General features: G+C 37.1%; 3 protein-coding genes across 9 annotated transcripts in view; all 3 read right to left on the bottom strand.

Moving 5' to 3' along the window:
• ift140 (intraflagellar transport 140 homolog (Chlamydomonas)) overlaps positions 1–9,013 on the bottom strand; it is a 32,922-nt gene extending 23,909 nt beyond the window's left edge. The window contains exons 1-17 of the mRNA XM_039671999.2: positions 8,852–9,013; positions 8,041–8,198; positions 7,494–7,718; positions 7,288–7,409; positions 5,801–5,943; positions 5,530–5,705; positions 4,970–5,061; positions 4,746–4,852; positions 3,741–3,880; positions 3,445–3,654; positions 2,722–2,794; positions 2,531–2,622; positions 2,273–2,400; positions 2,080–2,197; positions 1,126–1,247; positions 896–1,034; positions 167–298 (exon numbers count right to left, since the gene is read on the bottom strand). Coding sequence (XP_039527933.2) covers positions 167–298; positions 896–1,034; positions 1,126–1,247; positions 2,080–2,197; positions 2,273–2,400; positions 2,531–2,622; positions 2,722–2,794; positions 3,445–3,654; positions 3,741–3,880; positions 4,746–4,852; positions 4,970–5,061; positions 5,530–5,705; positions 5,801–5,943; positions 7,288–7,409; positions 7,494–7,718; positions 8,041–8,187 — 2,166 coding nt within the window. The 5' untranslated portion in view covers positions 8,188–8,198; positions 8,852–9,013. The remainder of the gene's footprint in view (positions 1–166; positions 299–895; positions 1,035–1,125; positions 1,248–2,079; positions 2,198–2,272; positions 2,401–2,530; positions 2,623–2,721; positions 2,795–3,444; positions 3,655–3,740; positions 3,881–4,745; positions 4,853–4,969; positions 5,062–5,529; positions 5,706–5,800; positions 5,944–7,287; positions 7,410–7,493; positions 7,719–8,040; positions 8,199–8,851) is intronic.
• Positions 9,014–9,696: 683 nt separating this feature from the next.
• Positions 9,697–18,356, bottom strand: telo2 (TEL2, telomere maintenance 2, homolog (S. cerevisiae)). 2 transcript variants are annotated; one of them, XM_039672618.2, is made up of 21 exons: positions 18,149–18,356; positions 17,649–17,985; positions 17,024–17,304; positions 15,157–15,225; positions 14,898–15,045; positions 14,711–14,813; positions 14,389–14,457; positions 14,151–14,292; positions 13,923–14,059; positions 13,705–13,799; positions 13,366–13,452; positions 13,200–13,288; positions 12,483–12,574; positions 12,279–12,395; positions 12,128–12,199; positions 11,397–11,561; positions 11,227–11,315; positions 11,035–11,134; positions 10,304–10,368; positions 10,110–10,225; positions 9,697–10,035 (listed from the first exon to the last, which is right to left on the bottom strand). In XM_039672618.2, exons 2-21 carry the CDS (start codon positions 17,945–17,947, stop codon positions 9,923–9,925), a joined length of 2,448 nt encoding a protein of 815 aa, XP_039528552.2. In that variant the 5' UTR covers positions 17,948–17,985; positions 18,149–18,356; the 3' UTR covers positions 9,697–9,922. The 2 variants fall into 2 exon arrangements, with proteins under 2 accessions (XP_039528552.2, XP_088981851.1); XM_089125725.1 differs by having other exon boundaries at positions 18,214–18,352.
• Positions 18,357–20,242: 1,886 nt separating this feature from the next.
• rab11fip3 (RAB11 family interacting protein 3 (class II)) overlaps positions 20,243–27,537 on the bottom strand; it is a 33,483-nt gene continuing 26,188 nt past the window's right edge. For all 6 annotated transcript variants that reach the window (XM_089125685.1, XM_039672542.2, XM_039672544.2 and 3 more), the window contains 5 exons: positions 26,529–26,610; positions 26,227–26,364; positions 25,992–26,147; positions 20,966–21,106; positions 20,243–20,886 (listed from right to left, as the gene is read on the bottom strand). In XM_089125685.1, coding sequence (XP_088981811.1) covers positions 20,773–20,886; positions 20,966–21,106; positions 25,992–26,147; positions 26,227–26,364; positions 26,529–26,610 — 631 coding nt within the window. In that variant the 3' untranslated portion in view covers positions 20,243–20,772. The remainder of the gene's footprint in view (positions 20,887–20,965; positions 21,107–25,991; positions 26,148–26,226; positions 26,365–26,528; positions 26,611–27,537) is intronic.

The following is a 27,537-nucleotide window of genomic DNA, read 5'->3' as shown; positions in this document are numbered from 1 at the left end:
AAGAGCTTAAGAGCAGCAGGATAGTCAAAAGGAAAATAAGAATAAGAAAAATAAAAGAATGCATGCAAGAAATACAGAAACACTTATTTAAAGGAGTGAGAAATAGAGATGCATACAGATTCACAGAGAGTTAGGAGGGGAATGAAGGGCTCCTATGTGTTCATACCTTACAAATGTAATAGTAATATGGTGTATCTAGAGCCAGCAGAGAGAGAAGCGTAGCTGGTTTAGGCTGCGAGTCCTGCAGGAGGAGACCATGTTCCTGTGTCACAAAGAACGTCACCACCATCACGTCCTCCTGTCAGGGAAAACAAAAAACCTTTTGAATATATTTTAACTCATTTATTTAGCCATCATAATGCATTCAGGTTTCAATTGTCAAATTTCAAGAAATAAATTAAAATGTCTAAAAATGCAAAGTTTGCAAAAGAAACTTTGAAAAACTTTGAAAAAAAAAAATAGTTTGCAAATGAGCCAGGACTATGAAAATACACTTTTTTAAAGGAGTCGTTTAAAGACATTATGAATGTTATGGGTTGAATCTACAAATATATATCAAATTTCAAGAAATAAATTAAAATGTCTAAAAAGAAAAGAAAGAAAAAAAATGCAAATGAGCCAAAACTATGAAAACACACTTTTTAAAAGGAGTCTTTTAAAGATTTTTTTTAAACTGAGATTTGAGAACATGGGGGATGGATTATGGGGGGGGATCTACAAAATATATATATTTTTTTTAATTTATAAAAATTAAAAATGTACGTATATATATATATATATATATATATATACACTGTTTATATATATATATATATATATATATTAAAAAAGCCCAGTTAACGGGTTAAACAAATTAATTTCATTTTCATTATCATGTTGTGTTTTTGTGTTTTACCTTCTCTGTTTGTGATTGGCTACTTCTGAGGAGGTCAGAGTTCACAGGAACTGTTTCACACACAAACAGACGTGGCTCATTCTCGTCCCAGAACTGAGAAACAGGGCAGCGGGCGGCTAACTCCCCCTCACATCGAGTTCTTAAATTTAAAAACATTTTTTCACAATGAAAGTTGGCTTATTTTTATGCACTTGCATCATCTCTGTCCACAATATGTCATCTCATGGTACCTTTGACTGTCGTCGGACAGTGCAAGACTGCTCTCTGGCCTCCCCGTGAAAAAGTCAAAGTAAGACAGCGTGTCCAGCTCGATGTCATAGAAATACACTTTGTTATCTGGCCGCCCGTTCACCTACGATGCACAAAACACAACAGAGACATTGGGAAAACCTGCACATAAAAATAAAAAGATCTATCTATCTATCCATCCATCCATCTATCTATAGCGTGTTTCAAGCTCTGATTGGCTGCCGGTTGATTAAGACATGCAGGTGTAATTGTAAAAATAATTGTAAAAATAAACAATACTTGCAATACTGACATTGTATCAAGAGGATTGACTCTCGCATAATAAAGTGATACCCCTTAATATTCTTACCAAGACAGCATTCAAAATGAATGCGCTAAATAAACTTAGTGGGGGTAAAATGAACAGACAGTTTTCTTTCAAACGGAGAGAGTGAAAAATCACTATTTTACAATGTGCAACACACTATTTTTAAGGCACAACTAAATGTGACATTTATCATAGTGGGGTCATGTGAAGATTGTTTTAAGTTCACTTAAATTAAAAGTTGTTACAATATTTTTAAGCCTATTAAAAAAGCCTGAAAATGACGGATTTCAATTATACTGTAATGTTGAATGGCTATAATTACTCATTTCATCCCTAGAAACTGAGAAAAAAAATCTATTTAATAGAGACATCAGTAGCAGTATTAGTTTTCTATACGTCACTATACTTCTTAAAAAGATGCCATTAAACAAATATTCAAAACATACCATCTTCATGTTGCTTCTACATTAATTTGGATAATCAATGATATTAATGTTTTTCATGACCATTTTCAACTTTCTGCATTTCTGCAGTTTAGTTTCAAAAAATGATCTTGGTCGACATTCATTGTGAGCATGAAACCTGTTTTCCATTATATGGTCCCTTTAAGAATGGTCTTTTTTTGTACCTGTGTAACGAGGACGCTCAGCTGACTGCCGCTGGCGTTGCATTTGACTGATCTCAGAGCGCCCAGGTCAGGAATGAGCTCACAGAGGTTCTTTGTGACGCCCAAGGGTTTGGCCTCCCTGTTCACACAAACATACACATTAAACACTCATATACATTTACACGTTTGTGTAGAACTGAGTGTGTGTTTTTACCTGCGTGTGAGGTTAAAGACTCTGACGTGAGACGTATCTGTTCCCACAGCCAGGTAAGACCCACACACACTCAGCAGTGTCGGGTTTCCTTCCACTTCAGAAAACACCAGCAACTGTTTCACTGTGCCCTGGACACACACACATGCACTTAAGAAACACAAACTCAGAAATGTGAACATTCAATGTGTAAAATGTGTATTTTCATATGTTAAAGAATGTGTACGTGAGTTTAAGAACATCACTTGTGCATGTGTGTACCTGTGGTGTGCGGATCTGGACGCGGTTGGGTTCTATGGTATAAATGTTTTCATCATGTAACGCAAGAGCAGCAGACTCGCACTGGAAAGAACCTGATGGAAAAAAAAAACAACATAATTCAACAGATAATGACTCTAGTATTGACATATAATATCCTGTGGTGCTGCACATCTGCCATGCGGTCTCAGTACCTGCGCTGCGTAGTGTTTGTCCTGATGGCTCATACACTGTGATATATTTCCCATTCCACACCGCAACCATATCCTGCAGAAACACAAATAATTTAGAAAGTGTTGTATTTGTATTAATACATTTATATTTATTTATTTTATATATACACATTTATTTTCTTGTTCTGCGAAAATAAATTTCCCTGATCTGGCAATAAATACACTGAGTGAATCATCTTGTGAACAATGGTGCTGACTTGAATGTTTATGGTAAAATCATTACTATATATTTGCAGAATGAGATGATAATGGGCTATATGCACGCATAAGTTCCGCATTTGACGCAAGGATGCTCGTCCATTTCCGGTTGTGGAGATTTAAGCGGAGGAAAACCGAGGAAAACGGGATTATGGCAGAGTTTTCAATATTTACTGTCCTCCCGTCTTTGAAACGAAACGTAAATACGTTTAGATGTAATTTTATATATAGTTATGTTTATTTAATATAATTTTAAAAAGAAGCATAAACACAACGAGGGGTGTCTGTTTTATCTGTTTTTGTGACTAAAGTTTCTTTATTATAACCATGGAGTAAGAAATTCAATATAAATTCTCGGTACTGCATTGGACTCTACGATCGGCGGAAGTTATCGAGCATCCTTACACCTTCACCGGAAATACCGCCGTGCATAGAGCCCATTAGAATGAGGAAAGACTAGAAAAGGGCTTTGTGTGAATGTGTTACCTTGGTGACTTGCACGGCTCTGATGTGTGTGTCTGTGTGAAAGGTGATGTGTGTGTTGGTGTTGAAGTTGGCCAGACCGAGCTGTGTTGGTGTGAGCTGCACTGCCGCCATCTGCTGGCTGTAATGGGAACACATCACATGTTCTGATAGGATCACCACACTGCTGCTGTTACTGCTGCAGACGGCCAACAGATGTGAACTGGAGCCCCACTGGAGACAGAGAGAGACTTCAGACATGCTACTAATACATGTGAGTTTATATACATTATTGGTATAGCCTCAGAACGGTGCTGTACCTGTAGCTGTGAGATGTTTCCTTCCACCTCTGCTGGTGTCTGGAGTTTCCACTGTGTTTTTGTGTCACCTTTCTGATCGCTCACCGTCACCATGTGCCACAGAGCAACACGACCCATGCTGGTGCCTGCCGCAAGAACTTCTGCAAAGGAAGATCAGATTAGTTCTGAATAAAAACACAAACGTTTCCTTATTCTGTTCAAATTAAACACACATGGTGAGCATAAAGTCATGTTCACATTTACATCATATTTTATCTAAAGGGATTATACAGTGCATTCAAGCCATAGCACACCATGAGAATCAAACCAATGACCTTAGTGTTACCAACACAATGCTTTACCAGGTCATAAAGAACTCATTCTATCAAATATATTTTTGTGATTTTTTTTTTCTTCAGTAAAAATATCAAAATATCTTTAATTTTATTAATAATATCTTCCAAATTTTGTATATCTAACTCAAGTTTCTGCATAAAAAATCTATTTGCAAATAAACTTAAATAAATATACACTACTGTTCAAAAGTTTTAGATCGGTAGGATGTTTTCATGTTTTACTTGATCCAAATACAGTAAAAACAGTAATATTGTGAAAAATTATTACAATTAAATAACTTTTTTTTTTTTTTTTAATTTTTTGACCTGTGGTCAAAGCTGAATTGTCAGCATCATTACTCCAGTCTTCAGTGTCACATGATCTTTCAGAAATCATTCTAATATGAGGATTTGCTGCTCAAGGACAAATTTACAGTATTATTATCAATGTTAAAAACAAGTTGTATACAATTTTTTCAGGATTATTTTAATGAATAGAAAATTCAAAAGAACAGCATTGAAGCTTTTGTATCCTTTCGGAATAAAATATTAATTTCTTTCCAAAAAAATAATTTAAATAAAATGATTCCAGACCCCAAACTTTTGAACAGTAGTGTATAATGTTACAAAAGCGTTTCCATTTGAGATTAATGATATATAGAGATAAGAGTTTTCACAGAGCAAGTCTTACGTTTAGAAATGCAAAAGGACACACAGTTGAGCAGCTCTCCTTTCTCAAAGCCCAGAGACTCATCCAGCGACAGAGCGTAATGATCGTCCAACTCCACATCCCACAACCTACACACACACATCATCAGAACACTAAGGACATTTAAGGGCAACTGTTGAGAAACTATGAAATAATTCTATTTAAACTATAAAACTAAACACAGAAGACTAAAATTTGATGTTAACCTGATGTGTTGTTCTCCAGATGCTGTGATGAGCAAACCGTTTTCTGTCCACACAACGTCTGTGTGCTGCCCTCCTCTGCTACTGAGCTTCACCTGCACACACACCAGGGTTATTATAGTTCACTTAAACTGAAATAAAATATTTAAAAAAAAATGTATTATTGAGATACTATAGACCATTTCACAAGATGTAAACAACACTGGTCCAGAAGCACTTCCTGTTTCAGTTTGTAACTGTTTTCTTTATTTCACATGTAAAGAAAACATCTTAAAGATGTTTGTTTAACTTTGTGATTCAGTTTTAAATGTTCTGTTGGTTGTATTTTATCCCAGCTTTTATGTAGTGTTAAAAAACTGAAACAGGAAGTGCTTCTGGACCAGTGTTGTTTACATCTTGTGAAATGGTCTATAACAGTATCTTAATGTTATTAAAAGAACACTGACATACACATTTATCTCAGCAATATGACGATTGTCTGTTTTTTGCGGCAGTATACCGATATCTGATTGGCTGTTTTCGTAAAGCCCTTGTATATGAGGTGTTATCTGATTGGTTGTTACCTTACTGATCTCCTGAGTGAACCCTTCTGGCCCAACACTGAACTGAGAGAGCTGCAGAGATTCAGTTACCACGGCGAGAACGGCTCTCCTCTTGGAGTACCACATCTTCTGTACCGCACTCTCAACAGACAGCAACGCCACACTCCGCGCCTGCTCATCCACACTGTACACGCTCCCTAAAACACACACACACACGGTTAGAACAAACCCAGAGCGACTGCACATCATCATCATCATCATCATCATCAGTAAACGTCTTGCTGTCTCTCACCATCAGCTGCACTGATGTAGAAGGCCAGTCCTTCCTGTGATCCCATCACAAACACTGCTCCTTTATTGCTCTTCTTCCAGTTAAACATGTCCAGCGCGCTTTCATCCCCGCTAACAGCAGCGCGGGCCAGCATCGCCACATCCCTACAGACACAGTAGGATTCTTATACCAGATAGATACTTTCTTACCAAAGCAAAGCACTCAATTGCATGTTACTTGCAATTGAAAGAAAAAGTATTAGTTTACATTTATATAAAATGCAATTAGCTGAAAATTAGATGGCTTTTTGTCCCACTTAAGTAGCACTTAAGTCTATCTTGATGTGTAATAACATAGTTACTTCTATTTATTTTTTAAATATGGTTAAAGTGTACTGCCAAACATACTGACGTGACAAGCATTTAAGGTTAACTAAAATATATTTGTAATGTCATTCCAATTAAAACTTGTCTGTTATGTATATTTGAAATGACACATTTGTATTATCAAGTGGCAATTCAGTACACTGAATATATAATAACTTTACATGTGATATCAAAAAAAGAGTTAAAATTACAATATAAGTACTTTACATGAGCTTTAGTTTGTTAGTCAACGCATAAAAGTAGGTATACTTATTTAAAGGATGACAAAAGATTATTAAAACATAATTAAAGTCAAACTTTTCATTTGAAAATTATTACAAAGTGCACTTAAAAGTGTACTTAGGTGTGTTAAGTCATGAAAGTGTAGGGACAAAAAGCATAAAAAAAGATCTTCATGTGAGGTCCAAAGATGAACGAAAGTCTCACGGGTTTGGACCGACATGAGGGAGAGTAATTAATGACAGAATTTTCATTTTTGGGTGAAGTAACCCTTCAAGTGGCCTTTTATTTCATTAATTATCTTCAAGTACAGTTTTCAAAAAATATACAAGTTTTAAATGAGTAGTTCACTTTAAAAAAAATGATTTGAATCACATAAAAATGACTCGAAAAAAGATTTGCTCATTTTGATGAACGAGGAGAGTCACGAACGCGCATCACAGAACAGAGCAAGGCGAGCGTTTATGCTTATAAAACTTAAACTTTATTTATTTATTTTTTAAATGATCGATGGTTTCGCTAGATAAGACCCTTATTCATCGTCTGGTGTCGTTTAAAGCCCTTTGAAGCTGCACTGAAACTCTCATTTGGACCTTGAACCGTTTGGACCCCATTGAAGTCCATTATATGGAGAAAAATCCTGGAGTGTTTTCATCAAAAACCTTAATTTCGTTTTGACTGAAGAAAGAAAGACATGGACATCTTGGATGGCATGGGGGTGAGTAAATTATCAGCAAAAGTTTTTTTTAAAGTGAATTACTCCTTTAAGTGCACTTCTTTTTCCACAAGGGAACCTAAACTGCAATTTAATTGAAATACAACTTCAAACTTCTTCTCTAGTCCAGTTCGAACATTACAGACACTAAACTGTTCATGGTATTGATGTGGTTAAATGAGCCTCACTCAGCAGGCGCTGTAGGTCTGAAGATGCAGCACGTCAGTGGTTTACTGTAGTCATGTTTAATCAGAGGAGATCCCTGCAGTTTCCCTCTAGCGTCCACTCTCCACACCGCCATTACACCTGCCTGAAACATACAGACTCACTTAGCATTTATTACATTGTATATATATTTAAGTATACGCATGCAATAAAGGTGAATGTGTGTGACCTGATCCCCCGTGACCAGTCTACTGCCGTTACTGCTCCACTCCAGCACTGTGATGCAGGCGGTGTGTGTGTTGTTGGGCAGGGGTGTGTGTTCTCCGGAGGGGTGTGAGAGGAGAATGGTCTCGCCCGTCTCCCACCCCACCGCCAGCAGGGGTTTAGTCGGGTGCCACTGCAACAACGAAGGGCTGAATCCCCGTTCCACATGACACAGCTCAACATGCTCTCCCTAATGACACAAACACACAGCATACACAGCATATTAGAACTGTTTCTGAAGGATCATGTGACACTGAAGACTTGAGTAATGATGCTGAAAATACAGCTTTGATCACAGGAATAAACTCCATCTTACTTAAATTGCAATACTTTTTACATTTTTGATCTTTCAAAAACATTAAAAAAAATCGAACTGACCCAAACCTTTAAACTGCTGTGTATATACTGTTTTCCTGAAAACGTACATTATTGTTTATTTGATCAAGTTGTGTGAGTATTGCAGAGAATGCATGAACAAACAGGTCAGAGTGTGCAGAGATCATCTCACACACCTGTTGCAGGTAAAGATCCACACAGCCGCCGGTGGAGGCATTCACAGAGCCCACGGCCAGCACACACACACTGGAGTGCCATGAGATGAGGACCGCTGCTCCACCGCTGTCAGGGGCCTCCACACGATGATCAAAATACACAGCCATGACTTACAGATCTAAAAATAATAATAATAAGACTGTATTCATATCATAAAGCACATCTTACAGCAGTCATCTGATTTTGATCATCTTAAGCTAAATATGACAGCTACAACATCTCTAGATGGTTTAGTGTGGCTAATTCCCCAAATAGAAAAGTACTGTGGTGGTACTATGGTACAGTGAAGGATTCAGATGATACCATGGTATTTTGATACATACTGTGTGTTTACCATATCCATACACAGTCGTATTTAAATGGTAGTGTAGTGTACGTTTTCTTTAAGGCAGTATGCTAAAAGTTTTAGCATACTGCCTTAAAGAAATACCATGTTTTGCTCACATGCTAATACCATGTTTTAGCCTAAAACATGGTATTAGCATGTGAGCAAAACATGGTATTTCTACATAACGTTAGGTGTGACTCCTCGAATTTAACGGTTTGCTGCTCGGATAAAGTTGTAGATGAGCTGTATTTCTACAGCTGGGGAAACTATTGTGGCGATATCTTGTGCTTTTTTTAATGTCTTTTGTGCAATGTAATGGAGAATGTTGTTTACATCTGTTTAATGTTAGTAAATCTACCGCTAGCTGTGTTAGCTAATCCACACCGAGGCCTGCCGCTTTAAAAACGCTTCAAATAACGAGTGTTTAAGTCATTTAACGTTACCTGAGACCTCTTCCACTCAGCACTGCCGTTATGACCGTGTGTTTTTCACGCAGCATATGTATGATTTTGACATTAAAATATGAAATGAGCCCTTCGAGGTTTACGACGCGCCTTTAGCCGTGAAGCGTCTCTTTCGGTTGCCCAGACAACGCCAAGAGGAAGAAGCGGGAAGGGGCGGGGATAAACGGTGTTGTGGCTCAACTCTCAACCAATGATGTGAAGCGAGTTTAATGGGTTATTATGGTTTTAGACCTTTACCAGGATTCGGAGTCATAACAAATCTAATCGGATTCGGACGGAGGGCATTAGGGTTACCAGGAGATTCCCAGCTTCATCCGGATGGAGTTTTTAATGTATCAGACAATTTTAATGTATTTTTTTTGTTCCTTTTTTAATGTATTTCATATACAAAATAACACTCAGAAACGTAACAGAAAAAAATACAATCATAATGACAGAGCAAGCAATAGCACTCTTGTCTAATTTCTTGAGGTACATTAGTCGGTTTGAATTTAAAGTAAAAATAATTTCTAAATGAATTTCATTTCATATTCATATCCAGAAGTATGAGATCACTATTGAATGCCTTAATTTTACATTCTTTTCTAATTCGATTTTCTTTTTCCATCAGCACTGGAGCTCAGCTACATGAACAAAAGCTGATGATTGTGTGTTCAATGATTTGGGAATATTTCAATGCATTTTTAACTTCAGTGGAAGCAAGAACCTCCGACCTTCTGATATAGAAATCTGTAGTAATCTGAGCTCTGTTTTACCATTTATAAAGCAATTATGGAGATTTTTCCTTACAGCACAAAATGTAAAAAATTGTTTGAGGGCAGAAGTATTAATGTCCACAAAGACTTCTTTATTTTACAGGCACTAAAACATTAAGTGCATGAAATCCAAAGAGCAATGCCACATTAATTATGGATGCATCAGGTCAGAATCATAATATCTTACAGATCTTCACAACTCCAGACAAGTGTGTGATATTATCAGCATCTCTAAAGTGTGTTTGTTACTCTAGCCACGATTGATAATATATCAGAACAAGCAGAGATGCACTCGTCATGTTTCCGTATCTGGGATCTGCAGCTGAGATTTGAGGTTTTTGTCCAACAATATTAAACTCTGTACCGCCAAACTCCTGCAGTCTGCGTCACAATCATTCTCTGCCACATCTGTACACAATAACACATTTATCAATAACACGCAAATCCACACACATATAAAGAGTCATAAAAACAATCTCAACCTGCCAGCCAGGCTCTGGTCTCCATCAGGTCGTCACCGAGCTCGGCGAGTAAGTTCTCACTGGGCATGCTCAGAAACACAGCACAAACTGCAAACATAACACCCCTCCTCACCATCCTACAGTTAAAGGAAGAGAGCATGAGATGACATGTATATGCATATAATTTAATGCATACTGCTGAAACATACACTTACTGGTCAGTGTGGAAGCGCACAACCCAAACAAAATCCAGCAGAGCTCTGCCCATCTGAGATGCAACCTGATGAAAAGACACCAATGATTATATGAGGATATATTGTTTATAATAGAGTTGCATGATTTGAGAAAAAAAAAAAATCAAATTTCAATTTTCTGATCAAAATTGCATTTTAAAAAGACCATATTAGGCCCTTTTTTGAAAGTCTTGATTTTGTTTTTGGGCTCTACTAAAATAGGTTTTCATGATTGAATGTACAAAAAACACTAAATAAAACAACACTCAGAGACACTGAAAACACAGGCGGATCATGTGTAAAACACAGTGCCACGCTTCACTCTGAAAGACGCGGTGTGCATATACTGTATTTGTGTATAGTTGGAGCCCTTGCAACTTGATATCACTCTCAAGTCTCAATCCATATTGCCATTTTGGTTTTATTTCAATTAATTATACAGCCCTAACATTAATTTATTTAATTAGCATTTTATAATACTGCTCATAAAATTAATGTCTTAAAATCTTTTTATGCACGGAAAACCCCATCATTTACCAAAAGGTGCAGTAAATATAAACACAGCATACTGAAGACTGTATCCCACAATGCAATGTGCTTAATCTTCCTAAATAATTGCATTCATTTCCCAAATGATAACTGGAATGATGTTGGAAGACTGTATCCTGCAGCTTGTTTAAGTGTGCACACATTGTGTTTGTGTATGCTTTTACAGGTGCATTGATGGCCAGGTGCATGAGCAGCCCGAGTGTGTGCAGCAACCTTCCTAGCACCAGATGATCACTCCCCAGAAGGTCAAAGGTCACCTGCGACCTATAAGAGACATGAAATCAATGCAATAATGTAAGCAAGCGCTTGTTTATTTAGCACTATTCTTGTTGATTGTCACTAACTAACTAAGAGACCTGTCATAGTTCCTGAGCAGCGGGAAGAAGAAAAATCCAGCGACTGGAGCGTAGCGGTTGGGAACAGCTTGGACGGGTTGAGTCCCACCCTGAGCAGAACGAACAGAACACATTATTAGACATCAAATCACTGTTCATGTGTACTAAGCACCTTTCTGAGGCTCTCTCACTTTGCTAATTCGTCTGGTTTTGCTCTGGATCCGTTTTTCCACGATCTGCCGCCAGTGTGTGACGTCATCACATCGCTCTACAGCCGTTGCTGCAGTGATTGGCCGAGCTCCAGTGTGCTTATTCCTGATTGGCTCAGACAGTTCCTGCGCAGAGAGAGCAAGGACCTGGAAGAGCAGAGGTGTTAGTTTAGTGGTTGAGAATCAGGGATGCGAACACAAAGGTAAAGGCAATCTTGTTCCATCACAATAAAAACGGCAATATCGTTAAATATTTGTACAATTCAAAATTACTGTGTTATATGTGAATATATTCTAAATCCTGTGATCAAAGGTGTATTTTAAGCATCATTACTCCAGTCTTCAGTGTCACATGATCCTAAAGAAATCCTTCTAATATGATGATTTGCTGCTTGAGAAACATTTGTGATTATCATCAATGTTGGAAACAGTTGTGCTGCTCTCTACAAAAAAAAAAAAAAAATGCTGGGTTGTTTTAACCCAACTTTGGGTCAAATATGGACAAACCCAGCCACTGGGTTAAATTTTTTCATTATATTTTTAACCCAACGTTTGGGTTTGTCCATATTTGACCCAAAGTTGGGTTAAAACATCCCATAAGCATCAGTAATTAAAACCCTTTAATGGTTAACCTAATCTAACATTTAACTATCACTATCACAAACACAAATTATGGCATTATAGGATGAAAGTATGTCCGTTGTCTGTCTGACCTCCAGAATGTCCAGTCTCTGTCTCAAGTTGTAGTTGAGAGAGTAGAACTCTGTCGTCCAATAATCTACAACCTACAGAGAGGGGAATAGGTCACTTGCATATGTGTCTATGTAGAGCTGAGCTGATGTACTCATCTGTCTGATGTCTTACTGGTTTAATGTCGGTAACGGTGAGGGCCACCATGGCGTTCTGCCGTAGCGAGTGGAAGAGTGGCGTGTTGAACCTGTCCTCCAGGTGGAGCAGCACTTTACTGAACTGCACACTGACCTATACCACATACACACAGACAAACCGATGAGTAATGACATACACAAGAGTTTTAGACATTGAAAGACTGCCGTGATGACCTCTGACCTCTTGCGTGGCCTTCACGTTCTTCCGAAGAAGAGAGTCCAACACTTGCAAACTGAGTTCAACCCTGTCAGCATCATCAGACGACATTAACGCTGCAAAGAAAACAAACGGCCGATACAATGACCGCAGAAAATATTCTCAGACAAAACGTGAATAACAATTTTTTAAGATGTGACGTTCTTTTCTTGACTATGTTGACGAGTCTGTTTGAATAACGCCACTACTATTGTTTTCCCTTTTTTTCTATAATTATTTTTTTTTATTAAATGTATTTGGTTAGAGGTTTATGTTTGTAAGTATTAATGTTCTGTTCTTGCAATTCCACTTTGTATCAATGGATAATATGGGCGTCATTCTCCATATTGGATGGTGAGGGACTGTGAATGTTGCAAAAATCAATAAAAACATACTTTGAACTAAAACGTGAATTACAACTAGACAGTTCTTTGATTGAAGGGTTATTATCATTAATTGTGTGTGTGTGTGCGTGTGTGTTTATATATAAATGTGTGCGTGTGTGTTTATATATAAATAAATAAACCTAATAGTAATATTAAAAATAAATAAATAAATAAATAGACAAAAGCATATGACAAAATTATTTAAAATTGAACTAAAAATTAATTGAAAACCGAAAGTATAAAAATAAAAACTAATTCAAAACCTAAAAAATAAAAGTACATAAATAATAAAAAAATAACTTTGATTTTAGATCACCTTCCAGACAGTCCCTGACATAACGGGGCGGAGATGATTTCTTCTTCTCCTGATCAGCTGACATGTCGTATGGAGTCAGATCATCATCACTTAAAAAACAATAGGGATGTCGTTTCAAGATAAATGTTATTGTTATATGTGTTTTTTTAGGGTAGTGTAGATTTACCTGTCTAGCTCAGAATCACTCTCGTGACCCGGCTGTGATGTCACTGAACGACCTGCTGAACCCTGAACTTTGGGCTCTGGTTGAAGACTGGAACAAGTCATAGAGATGTCAGAAAATAAGTGATACTTGGTCAAAACTCTATTGTCAGAAAAATAAAAAAAGTCACATTTTATTATTATAACTTATGCCACTATAATTTATGCTTGTATATATCTTCTGTGACTACGGTTAAATACGATTTTTTAAAGAGTGAGGGGTAAATAAGCACATTTCAGATTCAGCTAATACACCAGAAAATATGGTAAAGAAAATAGTCAAGTGAGGTGTGTGTGCTTCAACCTGCTGGAGGCATCAGGCTGATGTTCCTCGTCGTCCTCAACAGACGGAGACTCCATCAATGACTTCAGCTCTCTGATCTCCTCATCCAGCTCATACTGACACAGAACCACAGCTTCATTAGCATGAAAACAGCCAAACGTTTCATTGCCATTAATATAGCTCAAGTTCACAGTTGAAAGGAATGGCACCTTTTTAATTGATTATTACATTGATCTCACCTGAAACTTTAATTGTGATCCAGGTGTGTCTAATTTATGGCTAAGACACTCGCCCACGGCCATACCCATCCGGCGAATACGCACAATATTGCTATCCAGGCGACACTGGACACCTCCCAGCATGCACTGCAGCATCTCTGTTGAACAGAAAAGCTCATAAGTCTGGTAAGTGGAAAAATATCTTTGTAAATAATTTGGATTCAACTTTATTTGAGCTCTACAAATGACCTTGTCGTAGTTCTTGTATTTCGGAATCGGTGAGTAAAGCCACAGACAGCAGTAAAGCTTTACTGACGTACAGCTGCTGGTCCACAGATGTGTGTTTCACGGCACTGCTGTTACACCACACCTGACACACACTCCGAAGGACCTACACACACCAATTAGAACTTTTTATTAAGCAACTTCTTTTGCATTTCATGCAAAAATGACTCATTAGCACAACTAACACGTCAGATCATCACACCTGTTTAAGCAGCATCCGGCGCTCGGGATCCAGAGCCAAATAACCAAGAACAGACTTTACCAGCCGAGTCTGAGGTCAAGGGTACGGGAGAACGAGAGAGACAGGAGAAATAAGAAATGTCAATTCTGTGCAATGTCATGCAAATAAAGAGCATCTTATTAATCTCATGCATTGTACACACTATCGTTCAAACGTTTGTGGTCAGTAAGATGATTTTTTTAATGCTTTATTAATGATTTAAATGAATGCTTTCATTCAGCAAGGATGCATTAAACTGATCAAATGTCTCTAACTGCGGTTAATCATTTCTGTTGCCACTCACTGGGTGCTGGTACTGCTGCAATAACAGTTTATGAGTGAGAACAAACTGAGCTTTCTTATTGGTCACCACCAGGTTTCCCATCAGCCTGGACGCAGCAGTTGCCCTGAAACACACATTTGAGTTAGAGTCGACTAAGAAACAAACAACTACTACATTCTTCTCTCTGGAATCAAGCACACTCTCTTACCCGCTGAGGCAGCGTATGAGTCCTGTGATGACACACTCTGTGCACCTCTCCGGAACGTTCTCCAGAAGTCTCTGCGTCACACGCTGCCACAGCGGGTCCACGCGGGTCAGAGACGAGAGCCGGGGGGCCAGTATTTCAAATATCTGAGCTACAAAAACATGCACACACAAACTAATGCAGGTTGACATAGAATTCAGAGGAAATATGAAAATAATTACATTTGTTTAACAACCTACACAAGTTAAACAAAGAAACTTACAGCTGTATCCTTGAATACACACTTTTCCCAACACCTGAGCAACAAATCCAAGAGAGCAGTTCCGTTCCGCTATACCAGAGAGATACACATGAGTGAGGCCAAATAAATGGATGGACAACAAATATGCATTCATATATATAGTGGTTGCAATGACGCATTAAAATATGCAGTGGTTGCAATGACGCATTCAAATATGCAGTGGTCGTAATGACGAATTAAAATATGAAGTGGTTGCAATGATGCATTAAAATATGCAGTGGTTGCAATGACGCATTAAAATATGCAGTGGTTGCAATGACGCATTAAAATATGCAGTGGTCGTAATGACGAATTAAAATATGAAGTGGTTGCAATGACGCATTAAAATATGCAGTGGTTGCAGTGACGCATTAAAATATGCAGTGGTTGCAATGACGCATTAAAATATGCAGTGGTTGCAGTGACGCATTAAAATATGCAGTGGTTGCAATGACGCATTAAAATATGCAGTGGTTGCAATGACGCATTAAAATATGCAGTGGTCGTAATGACGAATTAAAATATGCAGTGGTCGTAATGACGAATTAAAATATGAAGTGGTTGCAATGACGCATTAAAATATGCAGTGGTTGCAGTGACGCATTAAAATATGCAGTGGTTGCAGTGACGCATTAAAATATGAAGTGGTTGCAATGATGCATTAAAATATGCAGTGGTTGCAGTGACGCATTAAAATATGCAGTGGTTGCAATGATGCATTAAAATATGCAGTGGTTGCAATGACGCATTAAAATATGCAGTGGTTGCAGTGACGCATTAAAATATGCAGTGGTTGCAATGATGCATTAAAATATGCAGTGGTCGCAATGACGCATTAAAATATGATGCATTCAAATATGAAGTGGTCCCAATGATACATTAAAATATGCAGTGGTTTCAATGATGCATTAAAATATGAAGCAGTTGCAATGATGCATTAAAATATACATTGGTTGCAATGATACATTAAAATATGCAGTGGTTTCAATGATGCATTAAAATATGAAGCAGTTGCAATGATGCATTAAAATATACATTGGTTGCAATGACGCATTAAAATATGCAGTGGTTGCAATGACGCATTAAAATATGCAGTGGTCGTAATGACGAATTAAAATATGAAGTGGTTGCAATGACGCATTAAAATATGCAGTGGTTGCAGTGACGCATTAAAATATGCAGTGGTTGCAATGACGCATTAAAATATGCAGTGGTTGCAATGACGCATTAAAATATGCAGTGGTCGTAATGACGAATTAAAATATGCAGTGGTCGTAATGACGAATTAAAATATGAAGTGGTTGCAATGACGCATTAAAATATGCAGTGGTTGCAGTGACGCATTAAAATATGCAGTGGTTGCAGTGACGCATTAAAATATGAAGTGGTTGCAATGATGCATTAAAATATGCAGTGGTTGCAGTGACGCATTAAAATATGCAGTGGTTGCAATGATGCATTAAAATATGCAGTGGTTGCAATGACGCATTAAAATATGCAGTGGTTGCAGTGACGCATTAAAATATGCAGTGGTTGCAATGATGCATTAAAATATGCAGTGGTCGCAATGACGCATTAAAATATGATGCATTCAAATATGAAGTGGTCCCAATGATACATTAAAATATGCAGTGGTTTCAATGATGCATTAAAATATGAAGCAGTTGCAATGATGCATTAAAATATACATTGGTTGCAATGATACATTAAAATATGCAGTGGTTTCAATGATGCATTAAAATATGAAGTGCTTCCATTGATGCATTAAAATATGCAGTGGTTGCATGCATTAAAATATGTGTGTTCCTTCTTTTATTTAGAATTTTTTTCAGGCCAGAACATGTTATACCTCTGAGAGCGCGGCATGTCTTCTCCAGTGTGTCCAGTATGCTGGCGGCCAGCAGTGGGTAGTACTGCTGTGGCAGGAAGGCGTCAGGTGTGTTTGTTTGCAGATGGTTGGAGGTGATGGAGGGTAAAGCTGCAAGGTGGCCAATGATGATCTCTCTCAGCTGAGGAGTGTCTGCATGGGAACCACCTCCCTCACATCTGAACCACAGCAACACCTGGAGACGACCAGCAGAGAGGAACTTCTCCAGTACAGACACACATCGCTCCAGACCCGCACTCTCACTGTGTGTACGAAACAGAACACATCATGAGTATATCATTTAAAGGGGTGCTGTTATGCCCTTTTCACAAGATGTAAGGGGTGAGCAGAGAGGGTGAGCAAAAATGCATTGTTGTTGCGTCTCTTTAAAAGCAAATGAGGATAATAATAAAAGATATCTCAGACAGACAGACAGATGGATAGATGGATAGATGGATGGATAGATAGATAGATAGATAGATAGATAGATAGATAGATAGATAGATAGATAGATAGATAGATAGATAGATAGATAGATAGATAGATAGATAGATAGATAGATAGATAGATAGATAGATAGATAGATATGGATGTCTCTCACACACACCCTGTGGAGCTGATGGTATCCAGCAGAATCAGGAGTGCTTGGTCCGGTGGACCCCTGAGGAAGATCTCATCCCAGAGCTTCTTGATCTTCTCATCATCATCACGTGATCTGTTGAACCAGTCCAAGCTCTGCGCGCTTACCAGCACCTGAAGCGTACGAGTGTAATGTAGGCGCGTGAACTCGTCGTCCTCAAGGTAGTGCGTGAGTGTCCGCAGCGCGTGCACGATCTCCCCGGAGTCTCGTGAGCTGGAGAGAGTCCTCAAACACGAGCACGCCTGCATTCGCACCTCGGACCCCATAACGTCACGGAACCGAGGTTCAGTTTAATGCAACATCACTTTGACGACATAATATGTACAAAATGTCACTGTGTGCATTTGTCAGATGGACTCATATCCTGTTCATTCTAACCTCTATGTCAAATTATCATTTAAATTAACAAATAAAATGAAACCATTGATTTACATTAACTTAAGAATCAGAGCTGAAGAACTACAAACCTCACATAGAATAACCAAATTCACCCTTTATGAATAGCAAAATGTAATATAAATTATATAGTTACAGCGCCTCCTGGTTTCAGTTTGTTGACGGTTAAAAACCATTCAGATATAGCAAAATATGAAATAACTCCATTTAACTCGCAGCATCGGTCGTGTTGACAAGTGACAAACCCATGTGATTGCGCTCTAATACGTGTCCGTGCAGATGCAGATAGCCAGAACAAAGGTTCCTATCGGAAACCATTTATTCCATTATAGTTCACTAGATGGTGCAACAGGGCATGTTAACCTTCTTAAAACCTTCTTAAAACGACTATAAATATTTTTAACATAAATGTTGCGTGCCAATTCATTGTTCACAAAAACAAAACAAAACAAAATCGTTGATGTTATATTATATTGTTTAACTTATGTTTAACTTATTTGCAGGAAAGCACGTCCTTCAACTGCTGTTTGTTTTAAATGTGCTAAATAAATAAAATAGTAATTGTAGCTATTATATTTGCAAATTTTATTAACAATAAGTTAATCAATCCCTATTAAAACATATTAGATCTCCCAAAAACTGAATAGCACTTTTGAATAATCCCTTTTTCATTTCTACTAAATAAGAGGAATCATAAAAACTGCATGTTTTTTTTTTATTTAGTACTGTGATAGTTTAAAAGATGTCTTGTGGTCTAAATGTGAACATCTTTTATGTAAAATATCTTATTCAGGACAGTAATACTTAAAAATGACACGTAGCCTGTTTTTATGACCCCTCTACATTGTTAAAATAATTAACATTTGATAGATTCTGCAAGGTGTAAGGAAACTTTTGATGGCCATCGGCATTCATATATGATATAATATGAATAAAACAGAATTTTATGGGATTTTTACGAAAGTAAGCAACTTTTTATAAATATACAAAAATACATGTGCATAGTATAGGCTCACACAACTGAAGCATTTAAAAATGACCAAAACAGGCACAAAGAAATGATTTGCACTTAATTTATTGGTGACTAATTTTCTCACTTTTCTTTTAACCTTCATATACAATAATTTGAAAGACCCCGTACAGTAAAAGATACATCTTAGAGGGGCATCTTCAAAAGAAAGCAAAACATTCAAAAGAAGACAATACTGATATCTCTCATTTATACAGTAACCTCAACAATTACAGTAAACATTTTTACAATTGTATCCTTCATTATAAGAGTCCTCCAGTCATATTTTTCTTTTGTATTAACAACTATTTATAATTATTATTAGTCTTTTAAAGTCTAAGTGGCAAGCAGAACTCCTAAGGTGTGAAATGTTGTCTTTGGACATATCTTAAATCATATACAACAGCTGTTTAACATCAGCTCTGCCGAAACAGCAAAAGCACACGCACCCAAAGTTCACAGAAGCGAGGTTCCCGCGCTTTAATGTCCAGATACAGTAGCTCGAGCTTCGAAAACAGCAGGAGAGGCAGAATCGTCCTCAAATGTTCTCCAGCGTCGTCGTGTGTGAAGAACTCATCGGACGAGTTTCCGCAAACAAAAGGGAAATATGTCAGTCGTCGGAGATAGAAGAAAAACAGAATAAACTGCAGCGTGCTTTTCCACAATCCAAAAAGAGGAAAGGAGGGCGATTAAGTCTCTGAAAAGGTTTGAAGTGGAAATCAAACATGCTCGTCCCAGAGAGGAAAGCGCCGGAACAGACGAAAAGAAGCAATCAAGTGGAAGACAAAATGAAACGCAATCTCATTTCCTGCTTGCCATAAAAATAGGATTCCAAGAACGAAAGATACAAACGTTCTAGATTGATATTTACATCCAAAATCATCAGATATAGTGTTTTAAGATGCAGAAATGAAGCAAACGTTTTTCCCGCGTTAAAGGTTTTCGTATCCGTCAACGGCTCGATTTCCCTCAAGTGCTTCAGTGTTCGCTTCTTTTTTTCCCGCCAACACTGATAAAACAGCGTCACATGGGTTTTCTTAAATAGCAAACAATACTTCTCTTAATAATAAAATAAATCAGAGTGCAATGAACATTTCCAGTGTGTTTTGAAAGAGTCTTTTCAACAAAAAATCAAAGTTTTTTTTGGAAATAATCCAGGAAAGGAGGCGGCAAACGAATATCCTCAGCGAGAAATCGCGCAGGACCAATTACCATACCCACAATGCAACACTGCAAACTCCCTTGGTGGGGATCGGTCTCGCTTGATCCTTTGCGTTCCGCATCATAATCGTAATAAATAAGAATTTGAAGGGGAAAAAAAACATTAGTTAACTAACATTCAGCAAAAACTCGTTCACGAGTTAAATTGTTCGCACACACTCAACCCTCAGGTCAGCAAATGTTTCTCACATAGGCTAACGGTGTGAGTGCTCTGGTTTCTTACACTGAAATTCATTTTATGAATCATAAACATACATATACAGAGAGAGGGAACGGGCGCCTCATTCCCAAAACTCTGGGAAGTCACAGGAACCAGAAGACAGGGCCAATCTCACACACTCACACAGTGTTATGGATTATTAAATCATTTGATCAACATAGTGATTGTATTCTCCACTTCCGCTCCAGACTCATTCAATACGCCTGTGTCAGTTCATAAATCAGGAAAGGTTGTCGTCATGGCGATTATTTGACCTCCAGGATGGAAGGATTGGACTCCATGATGGCGACAATGATGCGGTCGATGTAGTCCTGCAGACGGAAGTTGATCTCCTCCTGCTTGTGGATGGCCTCCATCAGCTGCACACACACACACATTAAATATCACACAGGGTTCACATTTAAAGCAGAGATGAGCATGATGGTGTGTGATACCGACCTCAGAGCGGGAGACGTTGTTGATCTCGGCGGCGAGCGACTCGGAGAGAGACTCGGTAAAAAGGCTCTTTGCTCCCTGGATGCTCAGATTAATGATCTGTCCGTTCAGCTCGTCGTTCTGCTCCTTCAGACTGCGGTTATCCTGCACACACACACACACAACCAAACCCGTGTTTGAAACCAGTCTTGGTTCAGTCTTTTCCTTTTTTAGACTGTTGAATAATTTGAGTTTGTCTACCAGTTTGAGTCTGTGTTTACCAGTCTTGGATCTAGTCTGTTGACTACTGGGAGTGTGTGTTTAAGTTAATCTGTTTGAGTTTGTCTTTACTTGTTTGAGTCTATTGGGTCTGTGTTTTCAGCCTGAGTCAAGTGTTGACCCGTTTGAGTTTGTTTTTACCTGTATGTGTCTGTATTTCAGTCTGTTTTTACCCAAGTCTTGAGTCTGTTTACTGTTTTTTTAAGTCTGCGGTGACCAGTTTGAGCCAGACTTAAAGTCAGTTTTCACCTGTTAGTATCTACCTGGTTCTTTTGTTGTTGTTTTTTTTTTTTTACCAATTTGAATCTGTGTTTGAGTCTGTCTTTATCTTTTTGAGTTTTGACCTGTTTATGTGTGTGTGTTTTACTGGTTTAAGCCTGTTCTAGCCAGGTTGAGTCTGTTTTTACTAGTTTGAACCTTTTTGAGTCTGTCTTTACCAGTTTGAATCTTTCTTTCATAACCTGTTTGAGCCTGTATTTACTGTTTTTAAAAGTGTTTCTCCTAGTTTGAATCAGTTTCTCATTACCTGCTTGAGTCTGTATTTACCAGTTTGAGAGTGTTTTTACCTGTTTGAGTCTGTATTTACCAGTTTGAGAGTTTTTACCCGTTTAAGTCTGTATTTACCAGTTTGAGAGTTTTTTTTACTTGTTTAAGTCTGTATTTACCAGTTTGAGAGTGGTTTTACCCATTTAAGTCTGTATTTACCAGTTTGAGAGTGTTTTTACCTGTTTGAGTCTGTATTTACCAGTTTGAGAGTTTTTACCCATTTAAGTCTGTATTTACCAGTTTGAGAGTTTTTTTTACTTGTTTAAGTCTGTATTTACCAGTTTGAGAGTGGTTTTACCCATTTAAGTCTGTATTTACCAGTTTGAGAGTTTTTTTTACTTGTTTAAGTCTGTATTTACCAGTTTGAGAGTGGTTTTACCCATTTAAGTCTGTATTTACCAGTTTGAGAGTGGTTTTACCCGTTTAAGTCTGTATTTACCAGTTTGAGAGTGTTTTTACCTGTTTAAGTCTGTATTTACCAGTTTGAGAGTTTTTTTTACTTGTTTAAGTCTGTATTTACCAGTTTGAGAGTGGTTTTACCCATTTAAGTCTGTATTTACCAGTTTGAGAGTGGTTTTACCCGTTTAAGTCTGTATTTACCAGTTTGAGAGTGTTTTTACCTGTTTAAGTCTGTGTTTACCAGTTTGAGAGTTTTTTTTACTTGTTTAAGTCTGTATTTACCAGTTTGAGAGTGGTTTTACCCGTTTAAGTCTGTATTTACCAGTTTGAGAGTGTTTTTTACCCGTTTAAGTCTGTATTTATTTACCCATTTAAGTCTATTTACCAGTGATAGTTTTTACCTGTTTAAGTCTGTATTTACCAGTTTGAGTCTGCATTTAACAGTTTGAGAGTTTTTACCTGTTTAAGTCTGTATTTACCAGTTTGAGTCTGCATTTAACAGTTTGAGAGTTTTTACCTGTTTAAGTCTGTATTTACCAGTTTGAGCGTTTTTTTTTTACCTGTTTAAGTCTGTATTTACCAGTTTAAGAGTGGTTTTACCCGTTTAAGTCTGTATTTACCCATTTAAGTCTATTTACCAGTGAGAGTTTTTACCTGTTTAAGTCTGTATTTACCAGTTTGAGTCTGCATTTACCAGTTTGAGTTTTTACCTGTTTAAGTCTATTTACCTGTTTCAGAGTTTTCACCCGTTTAAGTCTGTATTTACCAGTTTGAGAGTGTTTTTTACCCGTTTAAGTCTGTATTTATTTACCCATTTAAGTCTATTTACCAGTGATAGTTTTTACCTGTTTAAGTCTGTATTTACCAGTTTGAGAGTGTTTTTACCTGTTTAAGTCTGTGTTTACCAGTTTGAGAGTTTTTTTTACTTGTTTAAGTCTGTATTTACCAGTTTGAGAGTGGTTTTACCCGTTTAAGTCTGTATTTACCAGTTTGAGAGTGTTTTTTACCCGTTTAAGTCTGTATTTATTTACCCATTTAAGTCTATTTACCAGTGATAGTTTTTACCTGTTTAAGTCTGTATTTACCAGTTTGAGTCTGCATTTAACAGTTTGAGAGTTTTTACCTGTTTAAGTCTGTATTTACCAGTTTGAGTCTGCATTTAACAGTTTGAGAGTTTTTACCTGTTTAAGTCTGTATTTACCAGTTTGAGCGTTTTTTTTTTACCTGTTTAAGTCTGTATTTACCAGTTTAAGAGTGGTTTTACCCGTTTAAGTCTGTATTTACCCATTTAAGTCTATTTACCAGTGAGAGTTTTTACCTGTTTAAGTCTGTATTTACCAGTTTGAGTCTGCATTTACCAGTTTGAGTTTTTACCTGTTTAAGTCTATTTACCTGTTTCAGAGTTTTCACCCGTTTAAGTCTGTATTTACCAGTTTGAGAGTGTTTTTTACCCGTTTAAGTCTGTATTTATTTACCCATTTAAGTCTATTTACCAGTGATAGTTTTTACCTGTTTAAGTCTGTATTTACCAGTTTGAGTCTGCATTTAACAGTTTGAGAGTTTTTACCTGTTTAAGTCTGTATTTACCAGTTTGAGTCTGCATTTAACAGTTTGAGAGTTTTTACCCGTTTAAGTCTGTATTTACCAGTTTGAGCGTTTTTTTTTACCTGTTTAAGTCTGTATTTACCAGTTTAAGAGTGGTTTTACCCGTTTAAGTCTGTATTTACCCATTTAAGTCTATTTAACAGTGAGAGTTTTTACCTGTTTAAGTCTGTATTTACCAGTTTGAGTCTGCATTTACCAGTTTGAGTTTTTACCTGTTTAAGTCTATTTACCTGTTTCAGAGTTTTCACCCGTTTAAGTCTGTATTTACCAGTTTGAGAGTGTTTTTTACCCGTTTAAGTCTGTATTTATTTACCCATTTAAGTCTATTTACCAGTGATAGTTTTTACCTGTTTAAGTCTGTATTTACCAGTTTGAGAGTGTTTTTACCTGTTTAAGTCTGTGTTTACCAGTTTGAGAGTTTTTTTTACTTGTTTAAGTCTGTATTTACCAGTTTGAGAGTGGTTTTACCCGTTTAAGTCTGTATTTACCAGTTTGAGAGTGTTTTTTACCCGTTTAAGTCTGTATTTATTTACCCATTTAAGTCTATTTACCAGTGATAGTTTTTACCTGTTTAAGTCTGTATTTACCAGTTTGAGTCTGCATTTAACAGTTTGAGAGTTTTTACCTGTTTAAGTCTGTATTTACCAGTTTGAGTCTGCATTTAACAGTTTGAGAGTTTTTACCTGTTTAAGTCTGTATTTACCAGTTTGAGCGTTTTTTTTTTACCTGTTTAAGTCTGTATTTACCAGTTTAAGAGTGGTTTTACCCGTTTAAGTCTGTATTTACCCATTTAAGTCTATTTACCAGTGAGAGTTTTTACCTGTTTAAGTCTGTATTTACCAGTTTGAGTCTGCATTTACCAGTTTGAGTTTTTACCTGTTTAAGTCTATTGACCTGTTTCAGAGTTTTCACCCGTTTAAGTCTGTATTTACCAGTTTGAGAGTGTTTTTTACCCGTTTAAGTCTGTATTTATTTACCCATTTAAGTCTATTTACCAGTGATAGTTTTTACCTGTTTAAGTCTGTATTTACCAGTTTGAGTCTGCATTTAACAGTTTGAGAGTTTTTACCTGTTTAAGTCTGTATTTACCAGTTTGAGTCTGCATTTAACAGTTTGAGAGTTTTTACCTGTTTAAGTCTGTATTTACCAGTTTGAGCGGTTTTTTTTTACCTGTTTAAGTCTGTATTTACCAGTTTAAGAGTGGTTTTACCCGTTTAAGTCTGTATTTACCCATTTAAGTCTATTTACCAGTGAGAGTTTTTACCTGTTTAAGTCTGTATTTACCAGTTTGAGTCTGCATTTACCAGTTTGAGTTTTTACCTGTTTAAGTCTATTGACCTGTTTCAGAGTTTTCACCCGTTTAAGTCTGTATTTACCAGTTTGAGAGTGTTTTTTACCCGTTTAAGTCTGTATTTATTTACCCATTTAAGTCTATTTACCAGTGATAGTTTTTACCTGTTTAAGTCTGTATTTACCAGTTTGAGTCTGCATTTAACAGTTTGAGAGTTTTTACCTGTTTAAGTCTGTATTTACCAGTTTGAGTCTGCATTTAACAGTTTGAGAGTTTTTACCCGTTTAAGTCTGTATTTACCAGTTAGAGCGTTTTTTTTTACCTGTTTAAGTCTGTATTTACCAGTTTAAGAGTGGTTTTACCCGTTTAAGTCTGTATTTACCCATTTAAGTCTATTTAACAGTGAGAGTTTTTACCTGTTTAAGTCTGTATTTACCAGTTTGAGTCTGCATTTACCAGTTTGAGTTTTTACCTGTTTAAGTCTATTTACCTGTTTCAGAGTTTTCACCCGTTTAAGTCTGTATTTACCAGTTTGAGTGTTTTTACCTGTTTAAGTCTGTATTTACCAGTTTGAGAGTGTTTTTACCTGTTTGAGAGTGTTTTTACCAGTTTGAGAATGTTTTTACCTGTTTAAGTCTGTATTTACCAGTTTGAGAGTGTTTTTACCAGTTTGAGAATGTTTTTACCTGTTTAAGTCTGTATTTACCAGTTTGAGGGTGTTTTTACCAGTTTGAGAGTGTTTTTACATGTTTAAGTCTGTATTTACCAGTTTGAGGGTGATTTTACCAGTTTGAGAGAGTTTTTACCTGTTTGAGTCTGTTTTTACCCATTTGAGTGTGCTTTTACTCATTTGAATCGTTTTTTCATTACCTGTTCAAGTCTTAATTTACCAGTTTGATAGTGTGTTTACCCGTTTGAGTGTGTTTTTACCTGTTTGAGTCTGCGTATCTCCTGCTCCAGTTCGTTCTCTTTCATGTGAGTGTTGTATTCCTGTAGGCCGGAGCTGGCTGATCTGCCTCTTCTCGCTTCAGTCTCCAACTTAAACAGCTGCAGGAGTTCCAGCTGCTTTCTCAAGTCCTCGATCAACTACACACACAGAGAAGTCATTAACAGAGACCAACACACACACGACTCCACCTATGAAGACAAACAGAAGACCTCTCACCCCCTGAGTGCACTCCTTCTCTTTCTGGTTCGTATGACGTTCATGGCTTATTTTGTCTGACATTTTCCTGCGAGATTCGATTTCTTCATTCAATCGATCTGTGACGTCTTCCACCTCATCCTGAAGTTTCCTCTTTTCCTGAATTAAAAAAAAAATTAAAAGCTTTTCGATGATTCCTTGCATCAAATTGATTCAAAAATGATGTAAAACACAAATTTTATTGGTTTCATGGCCAATAACTATTGTTAATTCACTTGTCTTTGGAGGAAGTGATAGAAAGTGTGTGTGTGTGTGACGGGTACCTCCTCCAGTCTCTCGATGTTGGCTCTCAGACAGGGAACACATGACCTCAGCTCACTGTTCTCTTCATCCAACTGATGCAACCTGAACACACACAGACACACAGACAAAAATACACCGTGATGTTTTCTTTTTGGGCAGAGTGCACAATGAAAACAATAATGGGTGTGAGAAAACAAAAGTCTCTGGTAACACAGCCGGATTGTATTAAACGCTGAGCCAAGTAATCTCAGAGCTCTTCTGCTGTTCTCCACTAGATGGCAGACAGATCTTACCCACACACATCAGAATGGCTTCATATTTCTCTGCTGAAACTGAATAAAAGCTACCTGACAAACACTGTTGTGTCGTGCAAATGAACAGAAAGAAGTTTTCTGTTTTCAGTTAAAACGGTGTCGTGTAAGCTAATGAAAATAATGATCTTTGCAATGGAAATTAATCAATCAAAAACAAACTTTAGCTGGACAATAACTTTATTGTATAGCTACTGTAAAGCCAAAGCAATCTCCATTACTTTAATTTCCTATGTTCACTGTAAAGCTGCTTTGAAATCTATATTGTTAAAAGCGCTGTGACTTGACTCAGGAGTTCACGTAATCTGCGATCAAGTAGGTTCATGTCATTAACTACCACCAATGTCCGCACTTCTTTTGGCCGTCTTTCTTTTCAGTTTTCTTCTGCAAATGACTGGAATGAACTCCAAAAATCCTTAAAGAGCATATTGCAGGTAAAAAAAAATCTAAATTAACAGATAACCTTATGTAAGGGTATGAAATTACCATATGAAAAGTTAATGCAGGATATAAAACAGCATAAGGGCACTAATTTAGTAGATAAAGTGAGCGTTTCTTGGGCTGCTCGTAAAAACTGCTTTATTTTTTTTGTGATCAATATTTTTTTATTTTAAGTTAACATAGCAGATACAAATCAAGGCTCACTGAACTATATACAAACAGATGCCATGAAAACTCTCCACATATAAGAAAAAAATATATATATTTAAATATAAAA

This window comes from Pimephales promelas, chromosome 22 (genome assembly GCF_988280905.1).
Source record: "Pimephales promelas chromosome 22, fPimPro1.hap1.1, whole genome shotgun sequence".
Taxonomy (NCBI): domain Eukaryota; kingdom Metazoa; phylum Chordata; class Actinopteri; order Cypriniformes; family Leuciscidae; genus Pimephales; species Pimephales promelas.
The sequence above is the reverse complement of the archived record's forward strand: the minus strand, read 5'-3'. Positions and strand labels throughout refer to the sequence as shown.

Excerpts from the sequence above, each read along its gene's own strand:
- telo2 (XM_039672618.2), bottom strand. The coding sequence starts at position 17,947 with ATGGGGTCCGAGGTGCGAATGCAGGCGTGCTCGTGTTTGAGGACTCTC. Across the intron at positions 15,226-17,023 it reads GACATGCCGCGCTCTCAGAG|CGGAACGGAACTGCTCTCTT; the intron begins GTATAACATGTT and ends TCTCTGGTATAG. Across the intron at positions 13,289-13,365 it reads AGTGATTCTGAGCTAGACAG|TGATGATGATCTGACTCCAT; the intron begins GTAAATCTACAC and ends TTGTTTTTTAAG.